Source organism: Liolophura sinensis, chromosome 8 (genome assembly GCF_032854445.1).
Source record: "Liolophura sinensis isolate JHLJ2023 chromosome 8, CUHK_Ljap_v2, whole genome shotgun sequence".
NCBI classification, from domain to species: domain Eukaryota; kingdom Metazoa; phylum Mollusca; class Polyplacophora; order Chitonida; family Chitonidae; genus Liolophura; species Liolophura sinensis.
The window spans coordinates 127,597-144,550 of NC_088302.1; the positions used below are offsets into that span (position 1 = coordinate 127,597).

Genomic DNA, 16,954 nt, shown 5'->3' on the forward strand with positions numbered 1-16,954 from the left:
GATGATACATCTAACAAGTCATCGTGAGCATACATGTAACATGACATCTTGATGATAGCATGTAGCATGTCACCGAGATTATACATGTAACAAGTTACAGTGATGATACATCAAACATGTCACCGTGATGATACATGTAACCATGATGATAAATCTAACAAGTCATCGTATGATACATCTAACACACTATCGTGACGATACATGTAACAAGTCACCGTGCTGACAGATGCGATGATAGACCTGCAAGAGCTGGACTCTCACAGCGATCGTATTGATAAGAGGCTGCTTAGTCATTCTACCGCGCAGGCACGTTGACCACCTCGCCCCACAGAAGCAGATGGTAGTCCCCGCACAAGGGATACATTCTAATAAATGTGGAACACGGTAACGTCAGACCTGTGTTGGGTCCATCATAATAATTCTATCACTATCCATTAAATGTCTTCATTTTGTACTTATGGTACAAATTGTCAAGGTAAACTGTTGAAAAATGTGCCCTTTATATGAAGTTCTATTTAAAACTTTTCTTATTAAATACAAGAGACCATTGCTAGACAAAGATATAGCGCTGTGACTTAACGTACTTAATACAGAATCTTCTTGGAATTCTTCGTTTGGACATGATCTGTTTAGATTTGGTTATCTAATGCCTCGGCCGTCTGGACATGCTCGGTTTAGATTTGGTTATCTAACGAATCAACCGTCTGGACATGATGTTTAGATTTGGTTATCTAATGAATCAACCGTCTGGACATGGTGTGTTTATTAGAAGGAACACTGTTTATAAAAAAAAAAGAAGAAACAGAAAACAGCACGTCCATGTCTGAGGTCAACCGAATGAGTTTATTATTAAAACTGTTTAAGTTTTCACGACTCAGCACAGTTACAATACAATTCCCTTGCAAAGTCAACATCGCACAGAGCGGAGTGGTGCAGACCTAGTAAATTCAGCATGGCATTATTGAATGCACCTATAGCCCTGCAGGCACCTACTGTCCCGAGGCACCTACAGTTCTACAGCTCTGAGGCACCGGCAGTTCTGGAGGCATCTACATCTCTGAAGACACCTACAGCTGTGCAAGCACCTACAGCTGTGCAGGCACCTACAGCTTTGCAGGCGCATCAGGACCAGCAGCAGATTAGTATCTCCAGTGTTTCTAATCCATATGGCTGATTAATACTCGACTAGCTTGTATTCACACTCAAATCTCCTCAAAATGTTATATACGCTATACATGTATCCCTGTGAAAGAAACTTGTACGAGTTTTAGGTAAGTATAGTCTTATATTATTTCTTACGATTCACAACTCAAGTGAAATCTTCAAGAATCATTTCTTTTGTTTTACAATGCCCACGATTCAAGTGGCCACAGATATACCAGCAGGCTGCTTGTTGTCTCAGATAGATAAGCACTAGTAACAGGTAATTGTAACGTGAACTCACAAATCAAGCGGAATCCCTCTTGAAGCTTACATTATGCAATCCTTCGGATAGGTGTGTAGTTGAATTATATGACGTCAATCGTGTGCCTCCACCACCAGATACAATGATTTGACGGAGTCACGGATCTGTACAGAAAAATATATACCAGGGTAACTAGATAAACGTTAGATGACCTATAAAGCCTTGTACGTGTTGTTTATTACAAATAATCTGGGTTTAAGGCAATGTCAAAGTTTCGCCTAACAAGTAGTGGGTGTAGGCAAATTACAATTGGGCCTTTATGTAAAAGTACATGTAGATGAGAGAAGTTCTATTCACTGTTTGCTGATCTCTAAGGTGTCGCATAGTGTTTAAATGTCATTTCTTGTACTAGATGTTGGAATTTGACGGTGCCGGCGGTCTTTACTGGATATTCATCAGGAAGCATTTGCACATATGCATGCATATTTTATTTGATTCCCACGTTTAGCCTTTCATGTACATGTATCCAACTTTTTTACGCAAAATTATTTTTGTTTTGTTTAAAATTATCAATCAAATGCTGTGATTATTCAATCAATTTACGAGATGTACATTTCTGAAACAACACTTCAGTTGAACATTTTACTGGCATTTGATGTGTTACAGTCACACTTATACCACAGCTGGCATGTGATGTGTTACAGTCACACTAATACCACAGCTGGCATGTGATGTGTTACAGTCACACTTATACCACAGCTGGCATGTATGGTGGCACAGTCACACTTATAATATAGCTGGTATGTGAAGTATTACAGTCAAATTTAAATCACAGCTGACATAGCTGGTATGTAAAGTGTTACGGTCAAACTTATACAACAGCTGACATGTAAAGTGTTACAGTTAGACTTATACCACAGTTGGCATATAAAGTGTTACAGTCACACTTATAACACAGTTGGTATGTGAAGTGTTAGCCACACTTGTACCACAGCTGGCATGTGAAGTGTTAGTCACACTAATACCACAGCTAGCTTGTAAAGTGTTACAGTCACATTTATACCACAGCTAGCATGTAAAATGTTACAGTCACAATTATACCACAGCTGGCATGTGAAGTGTTACAGTTACACTTATACCACAGCTAGCTTGTAAAGTGTTACAGTCACACTTATACTACAGCTATCATGTAAAGTGTGACAGTAACACTTATACCACAGCTGGCATATAAAGTGTTATAACATTACTTATAACATAGCTGGCATGTAAAGTGTGAGACGCCCTTTCAGTGAAGACAATAGGGATACTGTTTAGGATATGGCTACACAGTACATCAAATATCCTTCATTAGCTACTGTGCGATATGAACAAGTACATTTCTGTTCAGATTTTACAGAGGAATGACAATCCAAACAGATATTTGTACAAAGGAATGACAATAAAAGCAGACATTTGTACACAAGAAAGACAATCCAAACAGGCGTGCCACATGGTGATGACAATCCCAACAGACATATGTACACAAGAATGAAAATCCAAATAGACATGTGCCACATGGTGATGACAATCCAAACAGACATATGCCACATGGGGATGACAATCCAAACACACATATGCACACAGGAATGACAAACCCAACAGCCATATGCCACACAGGAATGACAATCCAAACACACATATATACACACGGAATGACAATCGAAGCAGATGTTTCTATAAAAGAATGACAATCCATACAGACATATGCCACACGGCGATGACAATCCCAACAGACATATGTACACAGGAATGACAATCCAAATAGACACATGTATATGTCACACAGGAATGACAATCCCAACAGACATATACCACACCAGAATGACAGTCCAAACAGATATATGCCACATAGGAATGACAAACCCAACAGACATATGCCACACAGGAAAGACAATCCAAACAGATACAAGTATATGTCACACAGGAAAGACAATCCAAACAGATATTTGTACGAAGGAATGACAATCCTAGCAGGTATCTGTACAAGGGAATGGCAATCCACGCAGACATTTGTACACAAGGATGACAATCCAAACAGACATATGCCACACAGGAATGACAATCCAAAGAGACATATGCCACATGGCAATGACAATCCAAACAGACATATGCCACATGGTGATGACAATCCCAACAGACATATGTACACAGGAATGACAATCCAAACAGACATATGCCACACAGGAATGACAATCCAAACAGACATGTGCCACACAGGAATGACAATCCAAACAGACATGTGTACATATGAAATGACAATCCAAACAGACACATTTATATGTCATCCAGGAATGACAATCCCAACAGACATATGCCACACAGGAATGACAATCCAAACAGACATCTGCACAATATGCTCAAAACCTATAATCGTATAGCACAAACAAAAACAAAACAGACAAACAACAATTTACCAATTTTGCCCAAACACATGTTGCTCACAACAAGGTTACATCCTGGGAAATAGAATTGCCGCAAATGTCAAATCAAAACAAATATAAGTCTACATACAGTAGTATAAATTCTACCAAACACAACAAATATGGCAGTTTGAATTATTTATATTACATATATTTGACGTACTTGGCACTATTTCAGATTACTTCCAAAGTGTATGAAAATTAACACACAAATCATCCAGCCACACTCCTTGGCTGATAACATAAGATAGCTCAGTTCTAATAGGTACCCATACAATTTTACCATACACAATTTGTGCACACAAGTTACATGGAGTGCACAAAGTATTACAACAATGTAAATCATTTATATTTAAATAGTACACATGTTCACATGTTAGTATGGGTATACATTTGTACAAGTAGAATATAATATAATTAAAGACGTACAGCACAGAGAGTAAAACCAGAGCAGTGAAAACTGTGCGACAGCTGGCAAATGGTCATATGTAACTGCTGAAATGCAGCCCCCTGTCCACCTACCTCAGTCAGGGTTTTTTTTCTAACTGTTCATGAAAAATAGATCCATTAATTTGCTCTATTCTGGGCAAAGAACACCCTTTTGCTCTGTGTGTAAAACCATGGCATATAAGAAAGTCACATCAAATGCTGCCTGTGTTAATTTACAGGTGTGAGGAGTCTAATGCCTTCTTCATTGAGACATAACATTGAATTAACAGTGTAGATTTACACCTATAATATATAGAAAAACAAGCTAAACATAAGTTTTTGAAATCCACTGAGAGTTTATATTTCATCTACTGTATTAAAATGAGGCTAGCTACATGTACATGTACTGTATAGCAGCAACTTTTGCAATGCAAGTGACCCATATGGCTTTTGTCTGAAATGCTATCAATGTTTCAGATGCATGTTTGCAAATGGTAGGCCTACACCAGTACATCTCTTACCATGCAAGTCGCATAAGTAGCATAATTCTCCATCTATCTCTAAAAACACTACAAGCACAATCTTGCTGTCTTACGTCTGAATTTACCAACGCACCACAATGAGCACAAAGATACATGTACCTGTAATAATTATTACCATGTTGCTGGTTTCGAAAATCTGAGACACTTCCATGCCAGCTAGATGTTTCGGTTTTCACACTTTAGCCTGAATCTGTCAAATGTACAAACCTGGCTGGATAATTACTACTTGTACTAAACCGGGATGCACCAGACCTGGACAAATCAGCCATGTGAGATCTGATTAAATCAGCCATGTCAGATCTGCATGAATCAACCATGTCAGATATGGTTAAATCAGCCATGTCAGATCTGGTTAAATCAGTCATGTCAGACCTGAATGAATCAGCCATGTCAGATATGGTTGAATCAGCCATGTCAGATCTGGTTGAATCATCCAGGTCAGATCTGGATGAATCAGCCATGTCAGATATGGTTGAATCAGCCAGGTCAGATCTGCATGAATCAGCCATGTCAGATATGGTTAAATCAGCCATGTCAGATCTGGTTAAATCAGCCATGTCAGACCTGGATGAATCAGCCATGTCAGATATGGTTAAATCAGCCATGTCAGATCTGGATGAATCAGCCATGTCAGATATGGTTAAATCAGCTATGTCTGACCTAGATAAATCAGCCATGTCAGATATGGTTAAATCAGTCATGTCAGACCTGGATGAATCAGCCATGTCAGATATGGTTAAATCAGTCATGTCAGACCTGGATGAATCAGCCATGTCAGATATGGTTAAATCAGCTATGTCAGACCTAGATAAATCAGCCATGTCAGATCTGGTTAAATCAGCCATGTCAGACCTGGATGAATCAGCCATATGGTTAAATCAGTCATGTCAGACCTGGATGAATCAGCCATGTCAGATATGGTTAAATCAGTCATGTCAGACCTGGATGAATCAGCCATGTCAGATATGGTTGAATCAGCCATGTCAGATCTGGTTAAATCAGTCATGTCAGACCTGGATGAATCAGCCATTTCAGGCCTGGATAAATCAGTCATGTCAGATCTGGATGAATCAGCCAGGTCAGACCTGGATGAATCAGCCATGTCAGATCAGCCATGTCAGACCTACATAAATCAGCCATGTCAGACCTGAATTAATCAACCATGTCAGACCTGGATAAATCAACCATGTCACATCAGCCATGTCAGATCTAGTTAAATCAGCCACGTCAGGCCTGGATAGATCAAGGAATCAGACCTGGATGAATCAGTCACATCAGACTTTGGCTGAATTGGACACAGTAGATCTTGGTGGATCAGCCACACTAGACCTGGGTGGGTAACCCTCACTAGTTATGTCTGGATCAGCCAGACTAGGTCTAGGTGGACCACCCTGATTAGATCTGGGTGGATCAGCTACACTAGGTCTGGGTGGATCAGCTACACTAGGTCTGGGTGGATCAGCCAGACTAGGCTTGGGTGGATCCGCCAGACTAGGTCTGGGTGGATCAGCCAGACTAGGTCTGGGTGGATCAGCCAGACCAGGTCTGGGTGGGTCACCCTCACGAGATCTGTTTGGGTCAGCCAGACTCTAGTGTTTGTGGACCAGCCTGATTAGATCTGGGTGGATCAGTCATACTGGATCTGAGAGAATCAGCCACATTGAATCTGGGAGGATCATCCACACTGGATCAGGGTGGACCAGCCTCATTAGATCTGGGTAGATCAGGCACACTGGATCAGGATGGATCAGCCACTCTGGATCTAGGTGGATCAACCACATTGGATCTAGGTGGAAGAGGCACACCAGATCAGGAAGGATCAGCCACACTGGATCAGGAGAGATGTATGCATGCCCACCTAACCAACCCTGAGAAAATCTCATCAGTGAGTTCATGTGTCCTGCATGCATGCACACATAACCAACCCTGAGAAAATCTCATCAGTGAGTTCATGTGTCCTGCATGCATGCACACCTAACCAACCCTGAAAAAATCTTGTCAGTGAGTTCATGTGTCCTGCATGCATGCACGCATAACCAACCCTGAGAAATCTTGTCATGCATGCACACCTAACCAACCCTGAGAAAATCTCATCAGTGAGTTCATGTGTCCTGCATGCATGCACACCCTGGTTTCTTTCACTCACAAATTTTTAAGGATTAGTCCATGAGGTAACCCCAAATGTACTCATACCTTGCATTGAAAAGAATCCTTGGGGTGAACTACACCTACTGTCTCTTTTTGTGAGCCATGCTTTACATGTACAACCATGTGAGGACAGACTATATAACAATAATATCAACATTTTCACACATCCTCCGCCCCACAAAGACTTTGTACCACCTACATGTAACAAGAACACATGCATCCTCGGCCCCAAAAAGTCTTTGTACCAACTACAACAGGCACAAAACAGAAGGTATATAAGGTTTCCAGTCACCCTGTTTGCTACGAGTGGTTCTGGCACGATAAGCAGCACCTTTCTTTGTAATAGTCATAACTACAGAGTCGAGCCTGAACAACCATGATACAGAAGCTGGCATACTTGTCCCTGCATCCAGGATCTATAACAGAAAAATAGACAGAGATTATTGATACTGATATCAATGTATGAGTGTAGGAGAGTGGACACATGGCGCTAGTTCAGAAGGTTCACGTGCTGCCTCATTGTAACCAGTAAGCTCTTGAATAATTAGGTCATGTGTTATAATCCCGCCCTCGATCATTATCCTGTTACGGCCACGACTATAGGTCACAGGGTTTGTCAGTTGGTTTACCCTGAGCACCCTGAAATCATCTTCCCATGAACCTTAGGTACCCCATCATACAAACATAACATTCTTGAGCACACCAATCAATACATCAATACATCAACGCATTCAGCCTCCCCTGCCCTCACTGCCACCACATATGTAAAATAGCTAACTCCATGATCATCAGACAACTGGACAGCTGAGCAATGGTCTGACTGCAGGTAAGTGTATACTTGTAAGTATTTCTGAAATTATTCCACTGTCAAGAGTTGGGCACTTTTCTTGCAGTTCTAACCCTTGTCTACCCCTAATTTTGTTCCCCTCCAATTTACCTTTGTCTAGCTGTGGCCTGTGGCAGGAATGTTTGTTACAGCTCTGTCTCTCCGCCGGTCGCCCCTTTTCTGGGCATTGCTCGCTCACCTTTAAGCTGGGATAGAGACACTTGAGTTCACGTGTCCTCACACCTGTCCCACAGCTCACTGAGCACTGTCAGGCAAAACAACAACAACAACAAATCCTGAAGTGTGTCCAGTCTGCTAAATGGGCCTTCCACAATCAATATAATATTAATCATAAATTAACAGATATTTTCACATAAAAGGCCATCATAAAATGTACTCCAAATACTGTCGATTTATTTATTTGATTGGTGTTGTAAGCTATACTCTAAAATATTTCACTATTTTCACCATGCTATGTTAACTCCCGTTGTCCAGCTCACCTCTCCTCAGTCTGCCATGAACCAGCCTGTTATCTCTTTTGTCTAGCTAACCTCTCCTTAGTTTGTCATGAACCACCCTGTTACCCCATTTTGCTCACCTCACCGGTCTGCCAAGAACCACTATGTGTTACCTGCCTTTTGTCCAGCTTACCTCTCCCCAGTCTGCCATGGAACACACTGTGTCAACTCCCTTTGTCCAGCTCACCTCTTCCCAGTCTGCCATGAACCAGCCTGTTATCTCTTTTGTCTAGCTAACCTCTCCTTAGTTTGTCATGAACCACCCTGTTACCCCACTTTTGCTCACCTCACCAGTTTGCCCAGAACCACTATGTGTTACCTGCCTTTTGTCCAGCTTACCTCTCCCCAGTCTGCCATGGAACACACTGTGTCAACTCCCTTTCTCCAGCTCACCTCTTCCCAGTCTGCCATGAACCAGCCTGTTATCTCTTTTGTCTAGCTAACCTCTCCTTAGTTTGTCATGAACCACCCTGTTACCCCATTTTGCTCACCTCACCGGTCTGCCAAGAACCACCATGTGTTACCTGCCTTTTGTCCAGCTTACCTCTCCCCAGTCTGCCATGGAACACACTGTGTCAACTCCCTTTGTCCAGCTCACTTCTTCCCAGTCTGCCATGAGCCAGCCTGTTATCTCTTTTGTCCAGCTTACTTCTCCTTGGCCTGTCATGAACCACGGGCTTTGCCCAACTAACATGCACCTCTTCAGTCAGTTAGGAACCACTGTGTTACCCCCTTTTGTCCTGCTTACCTCTCCCCAGTCTGTCATGAATCACTAAGTTTTAACCCCTCTTTGTTCAGCTCACCTCTCCCAGACTGTCATGAACTACTCTCTGTTACCCCGCTTTTGCCCACCTCACCTCTTCCCAGTTTGCCATGAAGCACTCTATGACTCGCAATGTCCAGCTTACTTCCCCCCATTCTGTTATGAACCAGTGTGTTACCCACTTTGTCGAGCATAAAATGCACCTCTCACGAGTCTGCCATGAACCAGTCTGTTACCCACTTTGTCCAGCTAACCTCTCCCTAGTCTGTCATGAACCGGTCTGTTTCCCGCTTTGTCCAGCTTACCTCTGCCCAATATGTCATAAATCAGTCTGTTACCCACTTTGTCCAGCTAACTCTGTGTTTATTCCCCTTCTGTCCTGCTTACCTCTCCCCAATCTGTCATTATAACCACCCTTTTACCACCCCACCAATGTATCCCCTTTTGTCCAGCTTACCTCTCCTCACTCGATCATGAACCAGTCTGTGTTTATACCCCTTTTGTCCTGCTTATCTCTCCCCAATCTGTTATTATAACAACTCTGTTGCCACCTTCTGTTCACCTCATCTCTCCCCACTCAGTGATGAACCACTCTATGTCACCCTTTTTGTTCTGCTTACCTCTCCCCAGTCTGACATTATCACCACACTGTTGCCACCTTCTGTTCACCTCATCTATCCCCAGTCAGTCATAAACCACTATGTGTGACCCCTTTTGTTCTGCTTACCAATCTACCCTGAAATATTCTGTTACCGCCATTTGTCTTGCTTACCTCTCCCCAGTCTGTCATGAACCATTCTGGGGAACAAGGACCCAGATCCCCACACGGCTCCTCTGATATGGGCCTGTCCTCAGCCAGGCAGTTGACGTTCTTCACCGGAGATAGGAGAGTCGAGCTGATCCTCTTCATACAGACCACATCACGCGTCCGCATAGCAATACCACAGGTGGCTGAACACTAAAATATAGGTAGAACAAGAAACTGGCACTATGGATACTGACAACATCACACAACCACAGTGCGATACCACACATGGCTGAGCACAGTCATACAGTATACAGAGAAGAAGGACCTGACACTAGGGATACAGACCACATCATATGACCACAGGGTGATACCACACATGGCTGAGCACTGTCATACAGTATAGAGAGAAGAAGGACCTGACACTTGGGATACAGTCCACATCATACGACCACAGGGTGATACCACACATGGCTGAGCACAGTCATACAGTATAGAGAGAAGAAGGACCTGACACTTGGGATACAGACCACATCATACGACCACAGGGTGATACCACACATGGCTGAGCACAGTCATACAGTATAGAGAGAAGAAGGACCTGACACTTGGGATACAGACCACGTCATACGACCACAGGGTGATACCACACATGGCTGAGCACAGTCATACAGTATAGAGAGAAGGACCTGACACTAGGGATACAGACCACATCATACCACCACATGGTGATACAACACATGGCTGAGCACAGTCATACAGTATAGAGAGAAGAAGGACCTGACACTTGGGATACAGTCCACGTCATACAACCACAGGGTGATACCACACATGGCTGAGCACAGTCATACAGTATAGAGAGAAGAAGGACCTGACACTTGGGATACAGTCCACGTCATACGACCACAGGGTGATAACACACATGGCTGAGCACAGTCATACAGTATAGACAGAAGAAGGACCTGACACTTGGGATACAGGCCACATCATACGACCACAGGGTGATACCACACATGGCTGAGCACAGTCATACAGTATACAGAGAAGAAGGACCTGACACTTGGGATACAGACCACATCATACGACCACAGGGTGATACCACACATGGCTGAGCACAGTCATACAGTATAGAGAGAAGGACCTGACACTAGGGATACAGACCACATCATACCACCACAGGGTGATACCACACATGGCTGAGCACAGTCATACAGTATAGAGAGAAGAAGGACCTGACACTTGGGATACAGTCCACGTCATACAACCACAGGGTGATACCACACATGGCTGAACACAGTCATACAGTATACAGAGAAGAAGGACCTGACACTTGGGATACAGGCCACATCATACAACCACAGGGTGATACCACATATGGCTGAGAACAGCCATACAGTATAGAGAGAAGAAGGACCTGACACTTGGGATACAGACCACACATGGCTGAGCACAGTCATACAGTATAGAGAGAAGAAGGACCTGACACCTGGGATACAGACCACATCATACCACCACAGGGTGATAGCACACATGGCTGAGCACAGTCATACAGTATAGAGAGAAAAAGGATCTGACACTTGGGATACAGACCACATCATACGACCACAGGGTGATACCACACATGGCTGAGCACAGTCATACAGTATAGAGAGAAGAAGGACCTGACACTTGGGATACAGACCACACATGGCTGAGCACAGTCATACAGTATAGAGAGAAGAAGGACCTGACACCTGGGATACAGACCACACCATACCACCACAGGGTGATACCACACATGGCTGAGCACAGTCATACAGTATAGAGAGAAAAAGGATCTGACACTTGGGATACAGACCACATCATACGACCACAGGGTGATACCACTCATGGCTGAGCACAGTCATACAGTATAGAGAGAAGAAGGATCTGACACTTGGGATACAGACCATGTCATATGACCACAGGGTGATACCACACATGGCTGAGCACAGTCATACAGTATAGAGAGAAGGACCTGACACTAGGGATACAGACCATGTCATATGACCACAGGGTGATACCACACATGGCTGAGCACAGTCATACAGTATAGAGAGAAGAAGGACCTGACACTTGGGATACAGTCCACGTCATACGACCACAGGGTGATACCACTCATGGCTGAGCACAGTCATACAGTATAGAGAGAAGAAGGACCTGACACTTGGGATACAGACCACGTCATATGACCACAGGGTGATACCACACATGGCTGAGCACAGTCATACAGTATAGAGAGAAGAAGGACCTGACACTTGGGATACAGACCACATCATACGACCACAGGGTGATACCACACATGGCTGAGCACAGTCATACAGTATAGAGAGAAGAAGGACCTGACACTTGGGATACAGACCACGTCATACCACCACAGGGTGATACCACACATGGCTGAGCACAGTCATACAGTATAGAGAGAAGAAGAACCTGACACTTGGGATACAGACCACGTCATACGACCACAGGGTGATACCACACATGGCTGAGCACAGTCATACAGTATAGAGAGAAGAAGGACCTGACACTTGGGATACAGACCACACATGGCTGAGCACAGTCATACAGTATAGAGAGAAGAAGGACCTGACACTTGGGATACAGACCACACATGGCTGAGCACAGTCATACAGTATAGAGAGAAGAAGGACCTGACACTTGAGATACAGTCCACATCATATGACCACAGGGTGATACCACACATGGCTGAGCACAGTCATACAGTATAGAGAGAAGAAGGACCTGACACTTGGGATACAGGCCACATCATACAACCACAGGGTGATACCACACATGGCTGAGCACAGTCATACAGTATAGAGAGAAGGACCTGACACTAGGGATACAGACCACATCATACGACCACTGGGTGATAGCACACATGGCTGAGCACAGTCATACAGTATAGAGAGAAGAAGGACCTGACACTAGGGATACAGACCACATCATACGACCACTGGGTGATAGCACACATGGCTGAGCACAGTCATACAGTATAGAGAGAAGGACCTGACACTTGGGATACAGACCACGTCATACGACCACAGGGTGATACCACACATGGCTGAGCACAGTCATACAGTATAGAGAGAAGAAGGATCTGACACTTGGGATACAGTCCACATCATACGACCACAGGGTGATACCACACATGGCTGAGCACAGTCATACAGTATAGAGAGAAGAAGGATCTGACACTTGGGATACAGTCCACGTCATACGACCACAGGGTGATACCACACATGGCTGAGCACAGTCATACAGTATAGAGAGAAGGACCTGACACTAGGGATACAGACCACATCATACGACCACAGGGTGATACCACACATGGCTGAGCACAGTCATACAGTATAGAGAGAAGAAGGACCTGACACTAGGGATACAGTCCACATCATACGACCACAGGGTGATAGCACACATGGCTGAGCACTGTCATACAGTATAGAGAGAAGAAGGACCTGACACTTGGGATACAGACCACATCATACGACCACAGGGTGATAGCACACATGGCTAAGCACAGTCATACAGTATAGAGAGAAGAAGGACCTGGCACTAGGGATACAGACCACATCATACCACCACAAGGTGATACCACACATGGCTGAGCACAGTCATACAGTATAGAGAGAAGAAGGATCTGACACTTGGGATACAGTCCACATCATACGACCACAGGGTGATACCACACATGACTGAGCACAGTCATACAGTATAGAGAGAAGAAGGACCTGACACTTGGGATACAGACCACGTCATACGACCACAGGGTGATACCACACATGGCTGAGCACAGTCATACAGTATAGAGAGAAGAAGGACCTGACACTAGGGATACAGTCCACGTCATACAACCACAGGGTGATACCACACATGGCTGAGCACAGTCATACAGTATAGAGAGAAGAAGGATCTGACACTTGGGATACAGTCCACATCATATGACCACAGGGTGATATCACACATGGCTGAGCACAGTCATACAGTATAGAGAGAAGAAGGACCTGACACTTGGGATACAGTCCACATCATACGACCACAGGGTGATACCACACATGGCTGAGCACAGTCATACAGTATAGAGAGAAGAAGGACCTGACACTTGGGATACAGTCCACATCATACGACCACAGGGTGATAGCACACATGGCTGAGCACAGTCATAGAGTATAGAGAGAAGAAGGACCTGACACTTGGGATACAGACCACGTCATACGACCACAGGGTGATACCACACATGGCTGAGCACAGTCATACAGTATAGAGAGAAGAAGGACCTGACACTTGGGATACAGACCACGTCATACGACCACAGGGTGATACCACACATGGCTGAGCACAGTCATACAGTATAGAGAGAAGAAGGACCTGACACTTGGGATACAGTCCACATCATACGACCACAGGGTGATGCCACACATGGCTGAGCACAGTCACACAGTATAGAGAGAAGAAGGACCTGACACTTGGGATACAGACCACATCATACAACCACAGGGTGATACCACACATGGCTGAGCACAGTCACACAGTATAGAGAGAAGAAGGACCTGACACTTGGGATACAGACCACATCATACAACCACAGGGTGATACCACACATGGCTGAGCACAGTCATACAGTATAGAGAGAAGAAGAACCTGACACTTGGAATACAGACCACATCATACCACCACAAGATGATACCACACATGGCTGAGCACAGTCATACAGTATAGAGAGAAGAAGAACCTGACACTTGGGATACAGACCACACATGGCTGAGCACAGTCATACAGTATAGAGAGAAGAAGGACCTGACACTTGGGATACAGACCACGTCATACGACCACAGGGTGATACCACACATGGCTGAGCACAGTCATACAGTATAGAGAGAAGAAGGACCTGACACTTGGGATACAGACCACATCATACGACCACAGGGTGATACCACACATGGCTGAACACAGTCATACAGTATAGAGAGAAGGACCTGACACTAGGGATACAGACCACGTCATATGACCACAGGGTGATACCACACATGGCTGAGCACAGTCATACAGTATAGAGAGAAGAAGGATCTGACACTTGGGATACAGTCCACATCATACGACCACAGGGTGATACCACACATGGCTGAACACAGTCATACAGTATAGAGAGAAGAAGGACCTGACACTTGAGATACAGTCCACATCATATGACCACAGGGTGATACCACACATGGCTGAACACAGTCATACAGTATAGAGAGAAGAAGGACCTGACACTTGAGATACAGTCCACATCATATGACCACAGGGTGATACCACACATGGCTGAGCACAGTCATACAGTATAGAGAGAAGAAGGACCTGACACTTGGGATACAGTCCACGTCATACAACCACAGGGTGATACCACACATGGCTGAGCACAGTCATACAGTATAGAGAGAAGAAGGACCTGACACTTGAGATACAGTCCACATCATATGACCACAGGGTGATACCACACATGGCTGAGCACAGTCATACAGTATAGAGAGAAGAAGGACCTGACACTAGGGATACAGTCCACATCATACGACCACAAGGTGATAGCACACATGGTTCAGCGATACCACACATTGCTGAGTGATATCACACATTGCTGAGTGATATCACACATGGATGAGCAAGGTCATACAGTGCAAGGACAAGGATGTGACGCAAGCTATAGGTCGAAACAAAAAGTGATTGGCTGTTGATACAAGAACCACAACAAAGACAAAGAAACAAATGGAAGTTGACAGGTGATTAAATTCCGAATCATCTTACACCAGTCCAGGGTCCAGCAAACCATAGCCCACCGCAAGGCTTCTTCTGTTTGCAGTGCTTCTTGCTGCGTGGCTTGTGGCCGGGACATCGGCTCTCTGGCAGGTTGGAGCCATCATCAGCTGAACAGAACACCTTCCTCTCATGGAAGCCTTCTCCACACTCTGAAGAACACTGTCAACATCGGTATGTGTGAGCAGCCTGCAGGTTTGCTCAGATGAGACAGATTAGTGTGTTATCGGCCTACAGATTTGCTCAGATCTGACAGATTAGTGTGTGAGCAGCCTACAGGTTGCCTGGGCCTGAAAGAGTAGTGTGTGAGCAGCCTACAGGTTGCCTGGGCCTGACAGATTTGTGTGTGAGCAGCCTACAGGTTGCCTGGGCCTGACAGATTAGTGTGTGAGCAGCCTACAGCTCTGCCCAGGTCAGACACACTAGTGTGTGAGCAGCCTACAGATCTGCCTAAGTCAGACAGATTTGTGTGTGAGCAGCCTACAGGTCTGCCAGGTCAGACAGATTAGTGTGTGAACAGACTACAGATTTGCTAGGTGAGACAGATTACTGTGTGAACAGCCTACAGGTCTGCCAGGTGACACAGACTAGTGTGTGAGCAGCCTACAGGTATGTCCATGTGAGACAGATTAGTGTGTGAGCAGCCTACAGGTTTGCGAGGTGTGACAGATTAGTTTGTGAGCATCCTCAAACACACTAGTGTGTGAGCAGCCTACAGATCTGCCTAAGTCAGACAGTGTGTGAGCAGCCTACAGGTATGTCCATGTGAGACAGATTAGTGTGTGAGCTGCCTACAGGCTTGCGAGGTGAGACAGATTAGTTTGTGAGCATCCTCAGACAGATAAGTGTGTGAGCAGCTTACAAGTCTGCCTAGGTGAGACAGATTAGTGTGTGAGCAGTCTACAGGTTTGCCCAGGTCAGACGATCAGTGTGTGAACAGACTACAGATTTGCTAGGTGAGACAGATTACTGTGTGAACAGCCTACAGTCTGCCAGGTGACACAGACTAGTGTGTGAGCAGCCTACGGGTATGTCCATGTGAGACAGATTGGTGTGTGAGCAGCCTACAGGTTTGCGAGGTGTGACAGATTAGTTTGTGAGCATCCTCAGACACACTAGTGTGTGAGCAGCCTACAGATCTGCCTAAGTCAGACAGTGTGTGAGCAGCCTACAGGTATGTCCATGTGAGACAGATTAATGTGTGAGCAGCCTACAGGCTTGCGAGGTGAGACAGATTAGTTTGTGAGCATCCTCAGACAGATAAGTGTGTGGGCAGCTTACAAGTCTGCCTAGGTGAGACAA

At 44.7% G+C, this 16,954-nt stretch overlaps 2 protein-coding genes across 4 annotated transcripts in view; one reads left to right on the top strand and one right to left on the bottom strand.

Moving 5' to 3' along the window:
* Positions 1-5,150: 5,150 nt before the first annotated feature.
* LOC135472328 (uncharacterized) lies at positions 5,151-5,994 on the top strand. Its single transcript, XM_064751789.1, has 2 exons — positions 5,151-5,721; positions 5,766-5,994. The coding sequence occupies exons 1-2, from the start codon at positions 5,151-5,153 to the stop codon at positions 5,984-5,986; spliced, it is 792 nt and encodes a 263-aa protein (XP_064607859.1). The 3' UTR covers positions 5,987-5,994.
* A 250-nt stretch (positions 5,995-6,244) lies between these two features.
* Positions 6,245-16,954, bottom strand: part of LOC135472947 (thrombospondin type-1 domain-containing protein 4-like) — a 166,560-nt gene continuing 155,850 nt past the window's right edge. For all 3 annotated transcript variants that reach the window (XM_064752688.1, XM_064752689.1, XM_064752690.1), the window contains 4 exons: positions 15,644-15,814; positions 9,863-10,048; positions 7,921-8,074; positions 6,245-7,399 (listed from right to left, as the gene is read on the bottom strand). In XM_064752688.1, the coding sequence (XP_064608758.1) occupies positions 7,284-7,399; positions 7,921-8,074; positions 9,863-10,048; positions 15,644-15,814 (627 nt within the window). In that variant the 3' untranslated portion in view covers positions 6,245-7,283. The remainder of the gene's footprint in view (positions 7,400-7,920; positions 8,075-9,862; positions 10,049-15,643; positions 15,815-16,954) is intronic.

What these genes read in the sequence shown, in the direction of transcription:
- LOC135472328 (XM_064751789.1), top strand. Translation starts at nt 5,151, where the DNA reads ATGTCAGATATGGTTAAATCAGCCATGTCAGATCTGGTTAAATCAGTC. An exon ending in CATATGGTTAAATCAGTCAT is followed by an intron (nt 5,722 to 5,765) that starts GTCAGACCTGGA and finishes TGGTTAAATCAG; the next exon opens with TCATGTCAGACCTGGATGAA.